The 23,593-nt window shown below is 39.7% G+C and overlaps 2 protein-coding genes across 10 annotated transcripts in view; both read right to left on the bottom strand.

The window, feature by feature from the left end:
* The window catches only part of LOC116057948 (1-phosphatidylinositol 4,5-bisphosphate phosphodiesterase beta-4), a 94,594-nt gene extending 81,324 nt beyond the window's left edge, over window positions 1–13,270 (bottom strand). For all 5 annotated transcript variants that reach the window (XR_004895932.1, XM_035995598.1, XM_035995599.1 and 2 more), the window contains exons 1-2: window positions 12,940–13,270; window positions 9,152–9,197 (exon numbers count right to left, since the gene is read on the bottom strand). The gene's annotated coding sequence lies outside the window, so the exon portion shown is untranslated. The remainder of the gene's footprint in view (window positions 1–9,151; window positions 9,198–12,939) is intronic.
* Window positions 13,271–16,056: 2,786 nt separating this feature from the next.
* The window catches only part of LOC116041939 (1-phosphatidylinositol 4,5-bisphosphate phosphodiesterase beta-1), a 172,395-nt gene continuing 164,858 nt past the window's right edge, over window positions 16,057–23,593 (bottom strand). For all 5 annotated transcript variants that reach the window (XM_031288011.2, XM_031288010.2, XM_031288012.2 and 2 more), the window contains one exon: window positions 16,057–18,213. In XM_031288011.2, the coding sequence (XP_031143871.1) occupies window positions 17,989–18,213 (225 nt within the window). In that variant the 3' untranslated portion in view covers window positions 16,057–17,988. The remainder of the gene's footprint in view (window positions 18,214–23,593) is intronic.

Raw genomic sequence — 23,593 nt, 5'->3', positions numbered from 1 at the left:
AAAAGGGCAAACATTGCAAAAATTATACCAGTATTTAAATCTAGGGATAAAAATGGTATGAGCAATTATCGTCCTATATCAATCTTGCCTACAATCTCTAAGGTCTTAGAGAGAGTAGTCTACAATAGGTTAAATGGCTACCTTGATAAGCTAAATATTATTGCTTCATCCCAATATGGTTTTAGGAAAAGAAGTACTACATGCATGGCTGTACTAGATCTGATTGAAAAGATCAATGATGCCATTGATAAAGGCGACTGTGGAATTGGTATTTTTTTAGATTTATCCAACACTATTGATTTTGACATATTATTGAATAAATTACATCATTACGGAATCAGAGGACTAGCACTTAGCTGGTTCACAAGTTATTTATTTGGCAGACAGCAATATGTAAATATTAATGAACAAATTTCCATAAACAAATTTGGAGTCCCCGAGGGATCCATTTTGGGCCCTCTCCTCTTTATATTATATATTAATGACTTTGAAAATTCCACCATGGTTTTACACAAAGTTTTATTTGCTGACGACACTAATGTATTTATGTCACAAAAGAGTCCAGTTGGACTGCAAGAAATAATAAATAGAGTTAAGAAATGTAGAAATTTGGTTTCGGTGTAATAAACTCTCCCTTAACATTAAAAGATGACCTACATTGTGTTTCATTCCAACAAAAATCAAATGGAAAACAAGTATGTTTGTCTTAAAATAAATTAACAAATTGAAAGAGTAAACACCACTAAATTCCTCGGAGTCTATATCGATGAATATTTACATTTCAAATGCCATATTGATCATCTAACAAAAAAGTTATCTAAATATGTTGGACTATTTTTTAAGTTAAGACATTTTCTTCCACACTCGGCACTTCTCACCTTATATAAAAAAAACTTCGCTTGAGCCCCATTTAAAATTATTGTATTTTCATATGGTGTAACACTTTTCCCAGCCACTTGAAAAAACTACAGATTGTACAGAAAAAATAAATAAATAAATCATATGGGCATTAACGTGTTCTGAGCCCAATACCCCCACTCGTCCTCTATTTTGTCGCCTTGGTTTATTAAGGCTTACCGAATATAATGTCTTTCATAATGCCAGCATGATATTCCAGGTCATTCATAGGCAAGGCAAGGCAGCTTTATTTATAACACATTTCAGCAACAGGGCAATTCAAAGTGATTTACATAAAACATTAAAGAGCAGTTAAAAACGATAAAAAAATAAATAAATAAAACAGATAAAAGACGAGAATAAAATTTACAGTGCAGTATAAGAACAAGTTAACTGAGTCCAACTCTGGCCTCCCAGAGGACTTAAGTTTTCTGTTGCAACTCAGGCCACACCCACACGTACCAAAACAATCCCCGTCTTCCCTGGAACCGTGTCAAAAAAAAATAAATAAATGTGCATCCAAACGGATCCATTTGTAAAAGACTCAACACGCTACTTCATATTCCAGGCCTATAGGTGGCGCTGTTTCTGCTACAGAAATTCACCAAACACGGAGAAGAAGAGCATAGTTTTCAGTCACTCCCGATCATAACATGATAGACTATAACTTTCACCACTGCTCATTTTATAAAGGCCGCCGCAAGATAACATGTCTGTTTACATTGCATAATGTGCTGTTGGATTGCTTTTTATTTTGCAATTCTGTCTGCCATTGGACATGATTGCAGCACGCTAGCTAGCAGAGCTAACGTTAGCGCGCTAACGTTAGCGTGCTAACGTTAGTGCACGCGATCGGCCCAAACGATGCAAAACGTGCGTTTGCATCAAAAAGCGTCTCCGTGTGGATGGCCCCTCAGGTTCCAAACTGGGCCTTCCAAAGGACTTAACAAGTTAACCGAGTCCAACTCGGGCCTCCCAGAGGACTTATACTAACCAGTTCCAAACTAGGCCTTTCAAAAGGACTTATCCCAGACAGTAAAGACATTCCGGCCCATTCATAGGTTAAACTACCGATTGTGTGATCTGATTCCAATAAGTCGTCCCTTGCACACTTATGACACAAGGGAAAAACACCTAATCACTGGCAAAAAAACAACGGTTAAAATGTACGAGCCTGAGTGTAGTTTGTAGGGGACCACAGATTTGGAACGAGTTGGAAAACTTGAAAGTGTCGCATTCCGTCTCCATCTTCAAGAAAAGTCTCAATGAAAAATTGCTCATAACATACGATTGTTGATTAGTCTGTAAGTGCTATATTTGTGCTGAGATCGTCTGTCTGTTTGTAGTATTTGTCTATGTTGAGTCTATTGTGTCTGGATTTGTTGATTTTGTTAAGTGTCTGTATTCTGTTGTATTCTGTATTTGTCTATTTTGTGTCTATGGTAAATTGAGTTTTTGGTTTGTATATTATCTGTTGTATGTTTATTGTTATCCGGCCCCCTCTGAAAAGCTTTTAGCAGCTTATTTGGGGTTTCCCCATTTCACGCGGCCTACATTATGATCATTGTACCTTCTGAAATTGTGTTTAATGATACAATGATGATGTGTGAAATAAACGAAACATGCTATGTATTCAGATGATCTTTCACACTGCTCTCTCTTAATATGAATAAGCTGCATCCCATCGAAAACACACAAATGCTACAGTGAAGAGGACTTTGCATTTGACACATTTATAGCTTACTGGTTTTATGTTGCTGGGAAATGCTATGTATCAGAAAACCGTTTCTCATTCCACAAACAGCATTGATTTTCTCTTTTTTCTGCTTATTGAAACCTTTGTTTTAGGAAACCACAAACAGCAACCTGCGATACGTTAGATACAGTATGGTATCTCGGGTGATCAGAAGGACAGGTTTGATTTGGTTTGGTCTCTTCATGTCGCACAAACAAATACATCAATACACAAGCAGACACAAAAATCAATCAATAGTGTCTCTAAAGTCTTAGTTTCCCCCCTTAAAATATTGACAGTGATAAATGTACCAGTTATTTTGCTGACTTCAAAGATCCTCATCAGTGTATTGTGAAGCCCTATTCTCTCTATTAATGGGCTGGTTCGGTAATAATAGCTATCCAGGAGAGAATGGTACAAGATCAAGTTTTGCATTCTGGAGCAGAGGTCGACAGTTTAATTGGAAGTGCAAATTGCGTTCACATGTATCCCCATAGTGGATTGAGCCATGGGTAAAGTGAATGTGCACACTGCGAGCGTGTGTGCATTTAAAAAGGAGAAAGGAGGATGGAAGGAGGGAAGAATCAAAGAGTATAGGGGAGGCCAATATCGCTCTCATTCAGTTGCAATGTATTTTTAGAGCCACACGTGTAGCAGAGCTACAATTATTTAAAAAGGTCCCATGGCATGAAAATTTCACTATGAGGTTTTTTAACATTAATATGCATTCCTCCAGCCTGCCTGTGGTCCCCCAGTGGCTAGAAATGGCGATAAATGTAAACCAAGCCCTGGGTATCCTGCTCTGCCTTTGAGAAAATGAAAGCTCAGAGGGGGACGATCTGGAATCTTGTTCCTTATGATAAATTTTTTAAATACCAGTTCCAATCATTTACATCCAAATCAATTTGGCTTCCGTATTAATCATTCAACAGAAACCGCCAATTGCTATTTCGTTGAAAAAGTCAAGTCACTGGCACTGTTGGTGCCTTTTCTAGACATTTTTCTAGATTTAAAAAAAGCATTTGATACCATTAATAATGAAGTTCTTCTAAATTACAAACGTTTAACTTCTCCGCAGGCACCATTAAATGGGTAGAATCTTACTTAACACATCGGACTCAGTTTGTTAGAGTTAGGAATCATCAATCAGATGCTATTTCCATGTCTGCAGGTGTCCCGCAGGGCTCGATCTTGGGTCCACTTTTATTTTCTTTGTATGTAAATGACCTGCCAAATGTTTGTCTTAATGCCAACACCCACATGTATACAGATGACACAGTAATCTTTGTACATGCTGACAATGCAGCTCAAGCTGCTGATCTGCTAACAAACTCAATGCAAAAGATAACAGAATGGCTAAATCACAATTGCCTTCAACTGAATGTATCCAAAACTGTATGTATGTTTTTTAGTAAATCTAAAAGTTGCTGTGCAGAACCGGATGTAGTCGTAGCATGGGAGAGACTACAAGTCATCTCAGATTTTAAATACCTTGGAGTATACATTGATAACAATCTTAATTTTAAATCACATATTAAGGTTTGTAATCGCATTAAGTTCAACCTGGCAAACTTTAGACATGTCCGCAATTGCATGTCAACAAGGGCTGCAATGATGTTTATGCACTCGGTGATTTTATCCCATATCACCTACTGTTTGACAACCTGGTCACAAGCAAGTAACACTTCTCTCAAACCACTACTCTCCCTATATAAAAAAAAACTCTTAAAGTACTTGATAGGAAACCCATATACTATCATCATTGTCATGTTTCAAAAAAATACAACTTTTTAAGTTTCGAAAATTTGATTAGATATACAGATCTCTGTCTTATGTACAAAATTCTACATGGACTGGCTCCTCATGTATTGAGCCAGTTTGTAAACATAGTACCAAACGCTTACAGATCTACAAGGAGTGCAGCAAGAGGTGACTGCATTGTCCCGTTGAGGAAAAGTGCATTCGGTCAAACAGCTTTTTCAGTCAGGGCTGCTCGTGAATGGAACGTCATTCCAACTCACATTAGAAATTTTAAAACATAATTTCTTTTAAATTTAACTTAAAGAAGTGGCTAACAGGTAATCAGGACTGTCGACATTACATGTAGACACTAAATCTTGCTGCTACTTTGTCTTTCCTGTCCTGTCTGTCTGTGCCACTTGTGCTATGCCTATGAGGTTGTCGGTTACATGGACTGAACATTTGGCTTGTGTGTGTGTATGTGTTTGTTGGTATTGATGTTGATAATGACCATCTGTTCTTGTTTATATGTTGATCTTGTCATTTTTTAATTTTTTACATTTATAGTCAATTTTACTTGTATTCGGCTAAACCTGTATGTACTATTATAATCCTTTTATCTTTTTAGGTGTGACATTGTACCATCTGTCCAGGGACAGCAGATGTAAAATAGCCTTTTGGCTAATTCTGGCACATTTTACATTTTTATATGTATTATTAGTGTGCATTGTCCCTGTTAAATAAACCTGAAATAAATGTGGTCATAAGGAGCAAGGTTACCTCCCCTTTCTCTGCTTGTGTGCCTGCCCAGAGAATTTGGCCCACCCATGAGAGACCGACATCATGGCTTTCAAACGGGCAAAGTGGCAGTTGGTCAAGGCCCCCCCGCCCCCCTCTCTCTCCTCCTCAATAGCTACAGACACAGAAATGGCACACACTAAGGAAATCTCATTGTGGGAACTGGCTCTAGTGGCTGTAATTCTGCACCAAGGCTGAATTTCGGGAAAGAGACTTCAGATACAGTATTAGGGGACCACTGAGCCCTATATGAAAGCATCCAAAGAGCACCATGTCATGGGACCTTTAAGCGTTGTTTTTACTCTTCTAAGCCTCTTTCACACAAACCATGATGCTTCCGCTGCCTGCTTCTGAAATCAGCTAAGCTAATGCTGCCAATTTTTTGTTAAGAAACAGTAAATATTGACTTGATGACGGCAGATCCCATCTGTTGGTGTGAGAGTAAGCATCTCCCTCTCGGTCTGCTTTCCTTTTCGCTCTTCACCTCTCCCGCTCTCTCTGCTGCTGGCTGAGTGTCTGCAGAGAATACCCCTGTCATTATATTCACCCTCCAGCCACACTTACCCTTGCAGTGAAGACACACTCATCATTGATCTCTCTCTTCCTTTAAGCAAACACTTTGCTCACATATTAAATCGACAACATCTGGAGCAGTAAGGGTTGAGGCCAGGTTTTGATCAGTTGTGTTGTATTTGAAGCTGAGACTGATGGAGTGGAGTTTGAGTTTATCAGCGAATAGAGCAGAGGGCGATGCAGGGATTTACTGAGCTTTTTAGTAGTGTCACAGGCCAGCAGAACTGTGCATCCATGATGATAAAGTGTTATATGTCGTAGGTTTTCTATGCAAGTGCTCACCCTAAGTGAGTTTAGACTTTTTAAGATAATAATATAATATAGAAATATATAAGGTATAACTATGTTCTTCGACGACAAAACAACTAAGCCTAAATCGGTTCTACTAGTGTGGCTCAAGTAGATGTAGACATTCTAACTCTTTACCACAACTAGACACACAGTCCTTGAAGCTAATATTCTTGAACTTTATTGCACAAATATTGAATGATTTATTAGTTTTTTTTTTAAATGATTCAAAAGCTCTCTTTTCTTCAGTTTTTATATTTACATTTAGATGAACAAACTGTTTTGCGCCATTTTAGAAAGGCCATTTTCCCTCTACATCTGAATTACATTTAAAAGAAAAGGTCCCATATTGTAAAAAGTGAGATTTTCATGTCTTGTTTGACTATAAAGCAGGTTGAGGTGCTGTATAAAACTGTGAAAGTATCAAAATGCTCAATCCACAGAGAAATGCACCCAGCCCACATTCAGAAATGGTGCCTTTAAACGAGGCGTTAGGATTTCCGTACGGTTGTGACGTCACACCTATACCAAAAGTAAATGTGCTGCTACAGTGCCGTTAGTCATTCCCCGGCTGCAATGACTGCAGAGAGTCTGAGAGCACAGATACGGAAAACCCGGAAACACCGACTAATAAGAGCAGACTGGGAGACTGGCAAGGGGGGCTTAAAGAGACAGTCGCTAAAATGAAGTATTTCAGACAGAGGGTGAATTCAGGGTATATTCAAAAAGACAGTGAGAAAAAGAATGTGCTTTTTGAACATTTAAGTATGTAAACATGAGGGCTATCCACTAAAAGTCTAATATCTGAATAGGCCTGTCCACGACTAAGAATTTACATAGTTGAATAAGAATCGTCAAGTCTTGCCTATCGTCGAATTGAACACTCGCAACAGGAATTGATGTAGGTATGTTGACTCTGCTGCTGCTGGTGACATTGCTGCTAGTACAGGCATTGTTGATGCATGACTGCTGCTGCTACAGCATACGAGTTTTGACCATTTGTAAGGATTTTAAGAGAGGTGCCACCATTGAATCTAACATTGGATGAGACTGATGTTCTTTTTAGTACTTCTGTTTTTCTGAGCCAATGATACTTTAATCATGACAGAGAGAGAGACATGTTCATTTACTACAGTAATGCTCTATATTGTAAAAAAACACTTTGATAGAGTTCCTCAAAGGAATTTCTATCAAATGTTATCCAAATGTTATTGACCTGAGCCCTGTGTCACTCTATTGTGCTTACATTATTTTGTAACATTTTTAAACCTAGGGAGGTTAATATGTTCGGTTAGCAGATACATAAGGGGCCACTTTAAAAGGAGCAAATGCACTTTCCCTGCTGTACCAAATACATGTTGAAATAAATACTGAACCATGACCACAAAACTGAGAAACATGAACCGTGTCTATTGGGAGTCATTCTATCCCTCATTGACTACAAAGAGGGGAACTCTGTTTCCATCGGTCATATCTTTGCTAACACGCACCCACTTCAGGACAAAATGGAAAACCAGCAAGCGATTGTTACGACGATTGCTTCTTCTACTGAATTGGTCCTAGGCCCGAGAACCACTACAGAATTTGGGGCAAAGTTATATCATGTTTTACAAATCCCCAAAAGAGGGCAGCTGCTGAACAAAGGCTTGGTCAGGACCAATGAACTGGTAATGTGGAAAGTCTTATACACGTTTTATATTTACCAACTGATGTGTGTTAGAGTCCTGTGCTATGTGGGACTCATAGATCACAATGACGACCAACAATAGGGGGAAATAAATAAGCTAACAGTGACAAAAGAAAGACATTGTACTAAATATACTAAGGACAATAATTTATGACACACCCAACAATCAATTTAAGTAATAAGCATACTTTTTCTAAAAGAGCTGTTGAGTTATCCATTTCTTCTGTTAGCACAGTGCAGTGAATATTAATAAGTAGCCAGGAAATAACAGGGCACTGACATCTCAAAAGTCAGCAGAATAATCTCAGATATATAGCATATTCATGAATAGAGAGATGGAACAGTGTATAAAATCTGTCTCTATGCAGTATGTCATGCTTTACGTTTTAAAAATAGTTTAGAATATTAAAGTCTCCTTATGGGCCTTATTTTTGCCATTGCACTGATGCGTTGTTTGCTATGGAAATAACAGCATAAATACTTACAGGGTACTTGCAATAAGGCAAATATAGTTTGGGATAATGAAAATGTATACCTCTCTCCTAAAGTAAAGCTTAAAGCATCTGAAAATTAATCAGGCCCAGCCAACAGACCAGCCTGCATGCTGCACATTATTAATAAAGATTACATCATTAATACATAACATATTATAGAGAGCAATCACCTCTCAGCCCCATTACAGTTTCTAGCTTGGCATAAGGGAGCATACAGCAGCAGGCACACAACCTGCTTATCACAGAGTGATGTCTGGCTCTGGATCGGCGAACGCGTCACATCAGTCTGGTATGAAAGATACGGTGAAAAATAAGGCCTCTTGCTTTCATCATTCAGCACAGATCCAACAAAATGTCAGTCGTTTCCAGCTCTCAATGCAACTTGTTTGCAATGTTGAACACTTTGAAAAAGCATCTGTATTCACTGATGAGACCTCAACGACAGAGTAGCAAAAACGCAAAATATCAAAGGATAACGGAGCTAAGTATCAGATGGCAGGAAAGTCCTTATCATTCCTCACCTTCTTGATAGTTTTGCTTTCCCCCTTTGTTTTTTTTTGTGCATCCAGAAACACATTAGATTACAACCGAGACATCAACAGATTACATAACTTATCAAGGAGGCCTACAGGCAGGATGAAGCCATATGTTTCATACACATGATGCATACACTTTCATCAATTGCCTTAATTAATGCAGACTAAGTTATAATGTATCACATATTAAAGTTATTAATATGCAATCATGAACCGAATGCTCTGGAAAGAAGAAACTTATATTGAAGAGGTAACCTTGTTATACTAAATTCTGGGAACAGATCCTTTTCATCAATTGCTACCAGATGGTAGCCAGCAGTGCTGTTAGACAGAACTGGGACTGAATAAAAATAAATGTGTGTCGCTGCAGTGACCACTGGCAGTGAACAACCCCAAAACTCACCAGTTCAGCATCAATAACGTTCAGTGGGAGGAGCTCATGTCTTGGCCTGCAGAGACAAAAAAGGACATACAGTAAGAAGGAGAGATAATTTCATAAATCACAGAGGCCTGGATCTGGACTTATTTGGCGGAGATCTAAAACCCTGCTATACAGTAGGAAGGGCAGGAACTGAGTCGAACCACACAGAGAGACAAGCAGATACCACATTGCGCTACTCCCTTGCCAAGGAAAACAAAGTAAATCGCAATATCGACAAACAGCTCCACCGCGGCCGTAGCTTGTCAGACTTTAACAATAAGAACAAACATGCCGAGGGCTGTGATTCAACATGTTTTTGACATACTACCACAACACTAGGCCTGTCAGTTGGTGTGCCAGGCTGCTTGTCTGTTGGCCTATCAATCCATGTGGCTGTCTGTCTGCACTTCCACATTTATAGATCCCTCTGTGAGGCCTTTAAACATCCATGAGGATGACTGACAGCTTTGTCAAGAATGCTGTGAGAAGAAACTGCGCTGTGATCAAAACCTGATAGCCCCATCAAAACAAAGGGATGGAACTGAAGACTGCCAAGCTAATAAAGACAAGATCATCCCAATTATAAAAAGAAAGAAGGAAATAAATAAGAGGAAAAGAGCGAGGGAGCACGCCAGCCATCAAAAGAGAAACAAGCAATTGAAATGTACACTGTAAACTGGCAGGCAGAGGGATGGATTACAAAAAAGTCCCTCTAGAATAAACCTCTAACCTTCGAGCAATTCAATATGATGCTGGCAAGTGTGTCACTGTGAAAACATACAAAAAGAGATTTTCTCACTTCATTGCTGTTTTCAAGCAAACCCTACAGCTACATTCAGGCTACACATAGAAAAACAAGCATCCCAAAGGATAACACTGGGCAATGTTTGGCTTAGACAAAGTTCATGCCCAAATCAATCTAATTCTGTACTGCATCTATGGCTGCCAACACAGTCACATTTGTAAACCCAGAATCTCGAATAAAATAAATGCTTGGCATGTGTGTGCCAGGATGTTGTTTTCCTTTCCTCCTTCTCCCTTACATGCTGTCATTTAATCCAAGAGTCAAAATATAGTTTTGTTGTTAGCCTCTCTGTGACTTAAAGCAAATATATTGTTATTCTGTCTGGCTAAATGCGCGCGCACACAGAGAGAGAGAGAGAGAGAGAGAGAGAGAGAGAGAGAGAGAGAGAGAGAGAGAGAGAGAGAGAGAGAGAGAGAGAGAGAGAGAGAGAGAGAGAGAGAGAGAGAGAGAGAGAGAGAGAGAGAGAGAGAGAGAGAGAGAGAGAGAGAGAGAGAGAGAGAGAGAGAGATAAAATTAAAACACTGCAATTTACCTTCAATCTATCCAATTCTGAACAGCAAATTAAATTACACCACACTACTGTGCCTTGTTTTCAAGGTATTACACAATATGGCTCCTCGACCACTCAGTACTTGCATCACATTCACAACCAGCCGAACTACAGTAGAGCAACAACTACAGGAGATTAGCCTTTGGAAAATATTTAATTTCTTAAAGCTATATGGATACAATTAGCCAGGCAAACTCTTAAATGTGTGTCAGTCAGTGTTCACAAAATCTGAAGATCATTATAGAATATCCACAATACCAAAATGACATTACATTTAGAATGTAATGTTTTTTTCAAGTATGAGAGGAATGAAACATAGGATGCAAAGGTGCAGTTAGTTTTGTTCCTCAAATCATTAAAACTAATAATAGCGAGTGATAACAATGATCACAGTACAGTATTTGCAAAAATTAATAGGGATTATCATTAAAGCCCTAATCATGCAGCTATCCTATTACCAAATAGGATAGCACTGGACTGTACCTCCTGAATAATAAATAAATAACCAAATTCTATCAAAAGGCACTTAACACTGAGTGCACCAAAGATATAGCCCTTACAACGTCATCTGGTCCAAAAAAAGAAAATAATAAAAACACCTGCACACCCTCAGTTAGCCTTTAAGCTTCTTAGGCCGCTGCTATTCATCAAAATGCTTCACAGTCCGGGTTTAAGCCACAGGTAAGGGATTGTTATTGTGTAAGGGAAAGTCATGTTTGCCTCTGTAATCACCAGTAAAACGTTTACGTTGCAATGTCAATAAGCCAGAGCAGAATTTGCTTTTCTTAACATAATAGTTGTGATCTTTCATGGGTAGCAGATGACACACTTTGGAAGGAGGGGTGGGGGACAACTTTCTGTAATTTTACAGCAATAGACAATGACACACTTTGCGATCCGTGACCAAAAGCCTGTTGAGATTAGATATGGTGGCCAAACAACATTAAGATAAAACTGTAATACACCTGTGCTGCATTTTACAAGACGAACATAGGGTTCCTCTGCAAATATGGCTCATAATGTATAAGGGGACACACCAAGTTGGTGTGAACAGATGGGATAGCCAAACAAGCTTGTTAAGGCAGCACCATCTACACACATTCAATTTATTTTGAAGGCTGCCAAGCGAAACCTTGAATGAAATAAAACATGATGGGTTATTTGCACTGCAAATAAGCCTACAGAGTTACATGCAGGTTATGCCTGAACCAATAACACACTCTACCTTCTGGGTGTGTGTGATAAAACAGGTTTTGAAAATAGAAACCTGCTGTCTGACTCCATGTCAAACTAAGCAACGCTGTCATTTGAACCAGCATCAAAGAAAGACACTTTTTTTGTATATCTTCCCCTTAATAAAAATGGATGAGAAGTGACAAACAAGAAATTGACATTGATTTAACCTAGAATCAATGTCAAGGAATCAACAGTGAAATCTAACATTCAACATCTTTTTTTAACTCATTCATGTCATGCAAATGGTCTGAATGCACTGCAAACAGTGCCCGACATAAACATAATTTTGGTAGACATAACACCAAAATCTAATACCATTTTAACATCTTCCTGCTCATTGGTTAAAATGGATGGCATTGAAGATAGACTAAACACAAACTACTTTCTGGTTGTCCTGACAGTGAATCAATGACACCTTGCTGTCTGGGATGTGTGCATGGCAGCTGCAGCTCCCACATTCACTTAGCTGCCTACACGACTAGCAGCAGCTAGATGCACCAGTTTAACAGATTTAATTAACATTATAGTAAGGTTCTTTGGAGGGTCAGTAGGCTGCGAATACTGCAGTGCAGCAAGCCACAATGTACACACATCGGTGTAACGTTAAATTTAAAACATAAAAAGCACGGCTTGTCCGTTGACTTTTATGACCACTGTACAATGTGCACTGTGCCTGGCTTCTGATCTGTCCCGCTACAGCTAGCTCCACTGGCTAGCCTCCCAGCCGATGGAAACATCAATAATCCCTGCATTTTACGAAGTTATCAAGCCGCGGCGGCTCTCTTCCCTATCGCATTTACCTGGAAGAAATGCCACAGTGCCGAGGAAAGCGAGACTAAATTCGATATAAAATTGATAAAAGGTCCATTTCAATGCGTCTGGCTATCTAGCTAGCAAAAGCTACGATCTCCAGCTGTGTGTATGTGTGAGAGAGACACAGAGACAGAGTGAAGCAGTGAGAGGATGTCTGAATGATGAGAGCAGGATTTGGAGTGAGCCTCTGAAAGCTAGCGTGATGGAGTTCAATGAAAGGGTCCGGGCTCAACTGCACCCGTCCAGCAGCTAAAGAAACACATTAAATTCAACGAAGTCTAGCTCACGTTCAACGGAGCAGTCGGCACAGTAACGTTAACTGTGAATATTCCGTTAACAGCTATGAGAGAGTGTTTGTTTGCTTACTTGATATCGGTGTTGGAGACGGGGACGGGTTTAATCCGACGGCGAAAAGAAATGATGCTTTGCAGAGTCCGGGTCGGGATATTCTCTCTCTGTGTGGTTGTCTGTCTGTGTCTCTGCCTGTGTGTCTTCCAGTGGCTGCTGCTCTATCCCGTCTCCCTGCTGCCGGAGTGTCCCGGTGCTCTTGTACCACTCGCCCTCCAGTGGAGAATGAACGGCCCTGATGCGTTTTGATTAGGAACCCCTTTTCAGCTGCTGCAGCACGCGGCCCCCAACAAACGTGAATTTAAGTGCGTGCGCGAGCGTTTGTGTGTGTATAAGAGTGTGCGCAGATGAGTGAATGAGTGTGCCTTGGGTTGACAGAGTGAGTCATCCAGCAGAACCAGACCCAGCTCCTCCCTGCTTTTCTAACAGCTGACTACTGTAGCCGCCATGCGTTGATAAAGACAAACACTGCCTCCCCCTTCTCCCTTTGTAAAGTCACTGCTCTGTTTTTGTGTGTGGCTACTGTGGCTGAAATGAATCTTTATGACATTAATGCATAACCATAGCCTAATTATAATAATCTGATCCACAATTAAGTCAGTTAGATGGAACTGCAAGTGTAAAATGGGAAGATAGTGGACTTTGGGAAAGCTATAGTTACATGAAATGCATGTTCTTCTGTGAAAAATGTTGAAGCATTTTTCTTTACAGGGCTATGCCAGCATTGACTTGTGAGAGACACATTTAAAAAGAATGGTCAAAACAGATGCAGCAGAGATATCCTAATGTAACATTAGACCAGTATACATTAGACCCACCCTGCAAGGTCAAAGTCTACATATTTCAAACTAAACACTCCTAGTTTGTAGCACATGCTTTGTGTTAAAAATTAGCAGTCTTCAAATAACCCCGATGAGGATTTTTTTCAGACTTAAGACGGTTCCTCCAGAGCCACAGAAGAAATGATAGAACTGTTTTCACAGTAGTACAAACGAAATGGATGTTTATTTGTCAAATTGATGGAGTACCCCTGCAACCACTGCAAGAATTTATTGTTTCCCAATCCCTGTGTCACAGAATACAAAAGTAGACTAAACCGCTGAAACATTAAAAGGAATATCCCTCTGATACAGTGCATGCTCTCGCATTTCTGTGCTCATTAAGACTTAATTGTCTAGAAAATATGTGGTGAAAGAACGGTGAGGAAAGTCCTCCAAAGAAAGGACACTGTACTTTTCCTCATCTCTCTTAAAAGAGAACATTTTAGGTTTTGGGGCATGGTTTTATGTATAATGTTTGAATAACAATCTGAATTGGACTCAGAATAGATTGAGCTAAGGTTTAATGTTAACATTACTTTCGGGTTATGTCTTGGGTTTAGGATTAAGACTGGATTAGGTTTACATTTGGTTTAGATTAGGATATTTAGGGAAAAGTGGAGAGGGCTAGGATTTGATTTAAGGCAAAGGACTGCAAGTAGTCAGTGAAGATCCTTTTAAGCACTAAAGCATGTAGGTTAATGTCTCCATGCATTTATGTGTCTATCAGTGTATGTGTGTGTCTGCTCAGTGTACCTTCCAAGCAGCACCCTGTGGTCCTCTCCTCTTCTGCTGTCCTAGTGCCTCATTAAAGCCCAGTTACAGGACACCTCCTCCTCTTCCCCGCAGCAGATGGACAGACGCAGGGTGATAATATATAATAATATCCTGGGAGTTTGTTTATATAACCCAGAGAATCTTATTAAAAAGTCGTTCTCCTTCCGTCTTGAACTCAGGGTTAATTAGCTCACTTCCTAGTTGCTGGTATGCATGGAGGCCTCTGAATGGTCACAGTGGTTGTTATGGGCGACCAGGCTTGACTTATCTCCTGTTGCCTTTCGGGATTCTGCTGAGGAGCTGAGACTGAGAAGGACACAGTGTTTATGTAGTCTGGAACCCCACACACACACACACACACACACACACACACACACACACACACACACACACACACAGCTGAAGATTCACACTCTAAAGAACATGGAGGCAAGCTGTGAGGAAACATGTACACATGGCAATGCAGACATAGTATGCTTTTACACAGAAAACAATAGGCACCAACACTCACACAATGTGTAACACGCTTTGTTTGAAAATGTGTTGGAAATCAAAAAGGTGTTATCACTGGACATGGAAAAATAGTGGCAGCAGTATGTGAAAAGAAACAGACGCTGGATTTAAAAGTGGATTTAAAAAAAATAAAATGATTAATTTTACTTTTTAGGCACAGTATGTGCAATACAAACATGTCCACAATGTACATGCATGTGCACATACTGTATATTCTCTCTGATGACACAAATGGTCTTGCTTTGCCAGACAAAAGTCCTTACTATGTTTGTGCATAGTGTCCAATTTCAAATCAAATTTGCATGAGTCATAAGTGTTTTAACAATTATGATTTCAGTGCTTCTCAGTCTTAAAGCGGTGACCAGTGATTCAGTCATGGAAGTGTTCCTCTTAGGGTTAGTTCAAATATATTGTTACCTAGGAGATGATAGGAAGTAGGTCGTCAAGACTTCCCCATGCCCCTGAGTGTGTGACATACAAACCATACATACACGCCTACATACATACAGTACATACATGCCAAGTTGCCCCACAGATGCTGCCAAACACAATCTCTATAGCTGGGTTTGCTTTCTTGTAATGCAGTTTTATAATTTGCAGTCTCTTTTGTACTCTGTTTCTCCGCCATCATTATTCAGTCTTTGCTATGTTACAAAGACTGTGGGGTTACCTTGAAATCTCTATAAAATAAAATAAAATAATAAAGCATGACGAGACGATGACGAGGAAGGCAAACAAAATGCAAACACAACCCGCAATTAAGGACTGGAGAAAAGAAAGATAAGACAGTATACCTACTGTACTGAGGAACTGTTTGATAATTGAATACAAGAAGGTGACGGAAAGCTATGAAAATGAAGACAATGAAGTGAGGTATGAATGACTGAAATGAATGTTATTAAAACATGTATGACATAGACAGACATGAAATATTAAGCTGTAAAAATAAAAACACAATTCTATTCAATGACAAATCAAAAGACACACTCCACTCCAGCAAAGTACAACAATAGCCACATTTATTTTAATTACAGGCAAATTCCCTTTACACTATTTTTTTTTTATATCAACTTCATGTTTTATCCTTTATGTCATACATACATTTACATTTTCAGAGTGCATACACGTAAGTCGATGAGAAGGGGAGGGGTGGGGGGAACTGTTAAATAAAGTGATTCAAGACTAAAAAGAAGGATGTCTCGCATTTCTTATGAGACACACTGCTCATCACAAGCATTACTCAGTAGTGGTACTGTACTTAAAAGTGCACACAGCCTATTCAATATCAGACAACTTCATATAATATAATATAATGGCAATTTAAACAATGATGCATTTCACACATTCAACATCAAACAAGGCAAACCTATTCAAAGGCACAGGACTCTCACATCAATATCTTTTTAAAAAGTAGTTTGTACTTACATGTCAGGTAATCCTTCACATTCAACGTTTTTTGTTGTTTTTTTTCAGCTGAAATATGATTTGATATCAAATGGTCCGTGAGTTAAATGGCACTGGACAGCTAGGAAGTCAAAAACACTTCCTCATGGTTACTAAATGGGCACAGTTTCTAAGTTAAAGAGGAAATAGTCCAGTTGTTCATTAGATCATGTTAGATCATGGTGTTTCACAGATATAAACTAAGCGTTTGGTGTCTGTTTGAACATGACTGACTATTTCCCACTTCAAACAACAGCTACCAATTGTGGGTGAACATTGGGTGACATACTTCCTGTGGTCCTGAGCATCTGCTCTGTGTACTGGGGAACTGCACACACATTCCACTGTAGGTACACAATGAACCACTTAAGAGGAAGGCCACTTCTCTAAAACTACAGCAGGATCCTCTTTTTTTGTTTGAATATCCTGGTTTGACTGTTATCGTTATAGGGACAAAGGTAACGAATACAATGGGCAACCTGGTAACTTGAGCCAGCTACTGTTGGATCTAAGAAAAGGGTGTGTTGTTATGTGGGTATGTCTTATTTTAGTCCTGTCCAGCTAACGCCACAGTGATGTATCAAGCCACACTGGGTCCACATTGTTTTGCAGGTTTTAGTTTAAATGTTTCCAAGAAAATAGATTTACATTTAATAAACATCTCTGCTATAGAGCTACTGTAACATTTACAGTTGTTCAAATACATGCAGATACTGTACAACACACCTCTTCACTGCCTCTGTAGGCAGAATTGCCCACAAACAACACAAACTTGTTAAAAACTAGCCAAGAAAAAAGAATGACACTGCATAATATGACCATGCCAAATCTCATACAAACCAAATAATGGTTAAAAAGGGTGGGTTTTAAAACAAAATAGCAGCAACACATAGGCTTAGTTCTGTGAGAACAAAATCGAGAACCAGCAAGCCACCAGTGCCTGTGAGTTAAACTAAAAGAGTTACATACTTATGTATGGAGCCTTCAGTGCAAAAAAGTAAGGGTGAATTTAAATCGTATAAAGATGGAGGCTTTAAAGGCTGAATATGCAGTGGTTTCTTTACAGTACAAGTTGACTCCACTTAAAGGACAATGTCCACTGTAATTGAAATCAAAACCTTGGCACCACACACCTCACGAATCACCACTACTGTCAATATCATGATAATAAAAAAGAATAAAAATAAACTACTCTCTCTGTGCAATAGTTCAAGTAAGTTATTTCCTGCAAATAGTTAGTGCTTTGTAACACATCCTGTGGCCATACCGAAAGAGACGACAACATAAAGGTAACATATAAATACACAAAAAAGTTACTATTTACATTACACAGTTTTCTGGACTAGACTCTACGCAGAGAGGACCTCTACTTACCAATTCAGGCTCAGATTTGATCTAATCCTCCCATTGGTTACAATAAGGACCAAAGTTGGGGCAGTTTCATCCTAGATCTGCAGTCACAAACACATCCACCAATCAGTGTCCCAGTGTGAAGCAAAGCGACGAGGTTAAATCTCTAAAGGGGCGTGTCGTAGACTCGTTCCGATGAACCCTCCTCCATGTCGTCCTCCGACTGCAACGCCTTGTGGTTTAGCCTCTCTGTTGTTGAGGAGGCAACAAGGTTTCCATGGACACCTTCGTCACTAAGTTTGGCCTTGCTGCTGTCCTGAACAAACTCTTGGATCTCCACGGGTAGCCGGCGAAATTTGTCCTGGTACTCCTGGTCCAGATCGCTCTGTAGCTGTGGAGGAAGAACACACACGTCAGCCAATAATTCTTACATGAGAAGAAAAGATACAACTAGAAGATTAAAGCTGTAATTTGAAATGTGTTACACATTCTACATTTGATGATGCTCACAATGACAGAAAACAAAGCAGATTGTGTCACTATGGTCACACAACGTTTTAGCTTGCTAGTCACATTAGCTTATGACAAGAACATCAAATCCTGAACTAAATAAGTAATTCTTTCCCCAGTTTTACAAGCTACAGTACTGCAAATGTTCCCTTGAGCAAAACTCTTAACTATCACCTAATTCAGTTGAGCTGCTCAACAGCCGACAGTAGAATTATCACTTGACTTTTCAGTGTACACCAAGGCTATTAAAGCAGATTTGAAAGTTTAACAGCTTATTTCATTTATTTGCATCAACTCCTGTGCAGGCAAAGTAGTTCTCAGAAGAGAATAAAGGAAACAATCAGATATATAAAAGGCTTAGTAACAACCACAAGTCATGGACCTGTTAAGTCCAGGAACATCAGCATCAATCAGGCTATTTTTCATTGCAAAAAACTAACAAATTCCTTATCCATTTACATGAGATGCTCATTTTCTAATTGTTTGGCATCCTCGACCACATTGTTTTTAGCAGCCACTCTCTCAAATCTTGGATGTCTTACTGAACACTCCAAAATAATTCCTACTTGTAACTACTTCACCATGCAGCCATAATGTAACTAGATAGAGATATAGAGAGATACACAGAAAGAGGTAGCACGATAGCTAGATAGAGATACAGTTTTTCATGTCATGCTGGCATGAATAAAAACCAATAGCTGCACAGAATTCAGAAAACCAATCCAATCAATTTAAGGTATTCTTTGGAAACTAGACAAAAATGATTTGTGCCTTGTGGAGTTTTCTTGTTAACTATCAAAAGTTATGTTTTCATTCAGAGTTTCTAACCAAAATGCATTGTGTGTATCCTTGTTGACTTACAAATTTGTCAAATTAATTTAATTCCTCATGAAACATCTGTAAAGTCTATTTTTTAAATATTAGACAACATATTTCAAATCTTGCATTATTTATCCCTATCTTTACTTGCTAGAAGTCTTCTTATTGAATTGCCTTTCCTGGCCCTTTGATATGATTTGTGTGTTACCGCGGACAACTGCTGATCAGTGAAACAGCGTCAAACTAGCTATAAGAATTGGGACTGGGTTGCATCCTTATGCGCATGCACAACACATTCATTTTGAGTAGTGTTTCTGGCCACCGAACAACTGCTAGTCCAATATTCACTTTCATTTTAGCTCCTGAGAGAAATATCTGACTCTTTAGCTGCAAAATGCTCCACTATGTTCATCAGCTAGTCACTAACTTTATCTGCATACAGGTAGCACACAGTGTTGTTTATCGGAGATTTTTAGCTGAAAACAGCTTCCTGGTGTGTCTGGAAATGATACTGATGAGAGCGTTGAGAGTAAGCCAACCAACAGCTGGTGTGGTTGTTGTGAGCCATAAAACCAAAACAATGAGCTGAAAGACTCTAAAAAAACGCTAAAGAGACCTGAAGGGAGCTAACCAGCCGACTAGGCCCTGGATGGGCCAATCACAATCGTTGATCTCATATGGGGCAGATTTTGATATGATTAACAACTTGCGGAGCCTTTACGCAGCGAGCATAAACCTAGCTTAGGGACCGTTCGGTATTTATGGAATGGACCACCGGAGGAAAATAGGGGAGGGTCATGTCTTTTTATTCTTTGTTGAGGGGAGGGTCATCAAATTTTTTTTAGTCTAGGGGGGAGGGTCACCCAACTTTTGTATTCGTGAGAACAGCAATATTTCAAAGTGGCTTGTTTGGTGCATATTTATCCATGTAGCTCCATGTAGCTCTCTCAGTCTCAGCCCCTATCGCTAGCAGATGGGTCCCTCCCTATTTAGTCAGCCAGACAATTTGAACTGTAGCTTTAGAGACCGTGGGATTTCCCAAACTGAATAAATATATATATATATATATATATATATATATTCTCGTCTGAGAAATGGAGTTTTGGATAATGTTCAGCTTTGGCAGCTTTACCTATATGCTAAAATATACAATGACTGAGGAAGCCTAGTGATGAGTCCATAGCAACCAGTGTTGAATTACCCAGTGTGCTTTGCTGAATGGTCTCAATGTTTTATTTCATGTGAATACTAGTTTACTAGATGAGTAACTTAGTATTTGAAGTAATGCAGTAATGCAGGAAGTGTGCATTTAGTTTCCATGCTTATTATGTTTCCACAACAATGTCAGTGAGTAAATCTACTGAAATGGTCACCACACCATAACAGAGGAGTGTGATGCGTAAGATGAGAATGCAGAGGTTTAGTCACGTATGTCATGGCTGTAAAACAATGGATATCTGTATGTCTTTGCCAAGCGCAAACCAGTACAGAAGGCATCAAAAAATAGTTGGGGAGGGTCATCCAAAATGTATTGCTGGTGAAGGGAGGGTCAGGTCTATTTTGACTAAAGGTCCCAAAACTCCACCGGTGGCCCTGAAATAAATAACGAACAGTCCCTTAGTAAATAGGAGCGCCGTTGAGGCATTTTCAAAAACCAAGATGGCTGCAGCTGATGTGGAACTTTTTGTTGGAGTACCACAATTCTGATGGCAAAAAATGGCTGCTGCTACACCATCACAGCTCGTCTCTGAAGCTGTAGTCTGTTTTCATTTGTCCGTCGCTCAGCGATATTTCACGTTTCGCTGCTCTGATTGGTTGTAGGTCTATCTAATTGTGTCCAAAAGGGCATTTTGGTCTACGGTCGTTGATAAATCCCCCTGAAAGTTGAAAAAGAACTGAGAGGTTCTAGACTGACTCATATTTGTGATTTGGTCTGGCGATGTCAGGCCAGAGATGGGACTCGAGTCTGAGACTTGGACTCCAGTCGCACTTAAGTCGCACAAACAGCTGACTTCAGACTTGACTCGGACTCGACCCAAAAGACTTCAGACTTGACTCGGACTCGAGCTTCGAGACTTGTCAACAACCTGTTTTAATGCAATTATTGCTTTTTAAATCTAAATGTATTTCTATTTTCTTTTATTGGCGCATATATGTTGGGGAAACGTATGACGAGCTGTATGTCCCCTGCCCTTTGCCATAATGTGCAACGTAACACATGCGCTATGCCTTATGTGCACGCACTCAGAGTTTGTTTTTCCTTTTGTCATTAGTTTTGCTTTCAACAACTTCGTAAACAGTGGCAGTAAGCGAACAGCTAAATGCAAGGTGTGTGGCACCGGATCAACAATGTCGAGCTTCATCAGGCACCTCAAAACGCATCCAGCCAGGTCAGTCACTTGCTAATGTGAAAGAGACGTTACGTTTAGCATATATCGTCACAGGTAACAAGCTAACCATCGCAAAGTGTTGTGCTAATGCTGGGAACAGACAAATTGTATCTTTATAGTTAGTAGTTGCTGAGGCATCCATGACATCCATGGCGCACAGGAGGCGGGACGCACGGATCCATCTCCCCAGGAACAAACGCTGTGTCGGGTGATGTGTATTTGATCCCGTGGATGATTTGTAGGCTAATAAGTGAACAAGGTGTACCCGGTCCACCAAACACTGGGCCGTCTTGACTGTCTTAATTCTGCACATATTTCTGTTAGTCCGATTTACTATTTAATTATTTCATCCATGCGTGGTGCAGTGGATCCGTCACCTGCCGTGGAGACGCTGGCCTCACTAACCTCTCCTCCTCTGAGTCGGATCTCCCTCGCGCTGGACTCAGTTTCACTGAGCGTGCTAACACTTAGAAAATAAATAAATGGCATTACATCAGTGAGTTCAAACTGCTTATTGTGCGTAATTTGGACTGACACTGAGATGCATGTTGTTCTGTAACTGGTGTGGCGCTGCCACTATTCTCTTGATTTCCACTTTGACATTAGACATTTTTTTGAGTGAAAGAGACGTTACATTTAGCATATATCGTCACAGGTAAAAAGCTAACCATCGCAATGTGTTGTGCTAATGCTGGGAACAGGCAAATTGTATCTTTATAGTTGTATCCATATGATGTGACTTAGGTTAATATTTCACCAGGTCTGAGGGCTGGAGGGATGTGTTAAGTAGACCCCATAAAGTTATCCTACAACTGATTTTGATACTGTACTGTACTGTCTGGATGGTAGCTACAGGACATGCTTTGACTTCATAAGATTTAACAATACAGTGTTAGGGACAGATCAGATGGCCAGAGACTTGGGACTTGACTTGGACTCGTGGCAAAAGACTTGAGACTAGACTTGAACTTGCCCCTCAAAGACTTGAGACTTGACTTGGACTCGAGCTCAAAGACTTGAGACTCGACTTGGACTTCCAAAAAATGACTTGTGAACATCTCTGTATCAGGCTAGAAGGGAATTGCAGAGCTGCATAATAATTATATGTGGGTTTATCACTATGGGCAACCCCTTTCACATTACACACGTCATGTGACGTGATTGTTAATATAAAAAAAATATTGATTACAGCAAATATTACCAACAAGAATCCCAACACTGTGCACATTGTTTTGCATGTGCTAGGCTACAGTACATCCTGTAAGTTTTACCCATGACTGTTATCTAAAGATTATTTTCATATGAATTCTATTGTTTTCTATAACTTACAATAGAGACTGAAAAGAAGCAATCGATAAGTGATGGCCTTGAACCCTGACATTCAGCACTGAACAGGTACTTTGGTCAGCTGAGGTAGACCAGGATCCCCCTGTATCTATGTATATACTCTCCCCTGCCCTGACTGAGAAATAGAAATGAGGAGCTGTTTTCTCCCAGGTATAGACGCCCCCAATGATTACAGATGACAAGATTGTATTCATTTCATTGTGAGCCAATAATTGCTGTAATGCTGATTTCTCTGTTTAACTACCCGGCTGGCTCCCACGGGAGGGTAGTAATTAAAAGAAAAGCCGGTAAGATGAATGGTGTCAGAGTCTCGCAGCTCAATACAGTCACGTCAGCATTATGAGAGATCGAAAATACCTTCTGAGAGGATTTATCTGGGATCCATATTTTGTCTGAGAGGCCTCTTTTAATCGACTAAGGGCCCACTTCAGACACCCAACTTCTCAAAAGTAAACAAATAACAATCTTAGTAGAAAACACATCATGGACTCACTCGGGAGGAAAAGCCAAGGTCTGAAATACTGATGCTGTAAATCTGCAAAAGGTTTGAGACATATACGCACCCCTACACAAACTTCAGATAGAGAAATCTACTAAACAAAAAGCTTAATTTTCTTAGATGAACTCCTCTCCATCTAGCCTCCAATCAATACAGCGACCATGAAATTCACAGCTGGCAGAAAAGAAGCCTTGAATCATTCAAGA

This window comes from Sander lucioperca, chromosome 19 (assembly GCF_008315115.2).
Source record: "Sander lucioperca isolate FBNREF2018 chromosome 19, SLUC_FBN_1.2, whole genome shotgun sequence".
NCBI classification, from domain to species: domain Eukaryota; kingdom Metazoa; phylum Chordata; class Actinopteri; order Perciformes; family Percidae; genus Sander; species Sander lucioperca.
The sequence above is the reverse complement of the archived record's forward strand: the minus strand, read 5'-3'. Positions and strand labels throughout refer to the sequence as shown.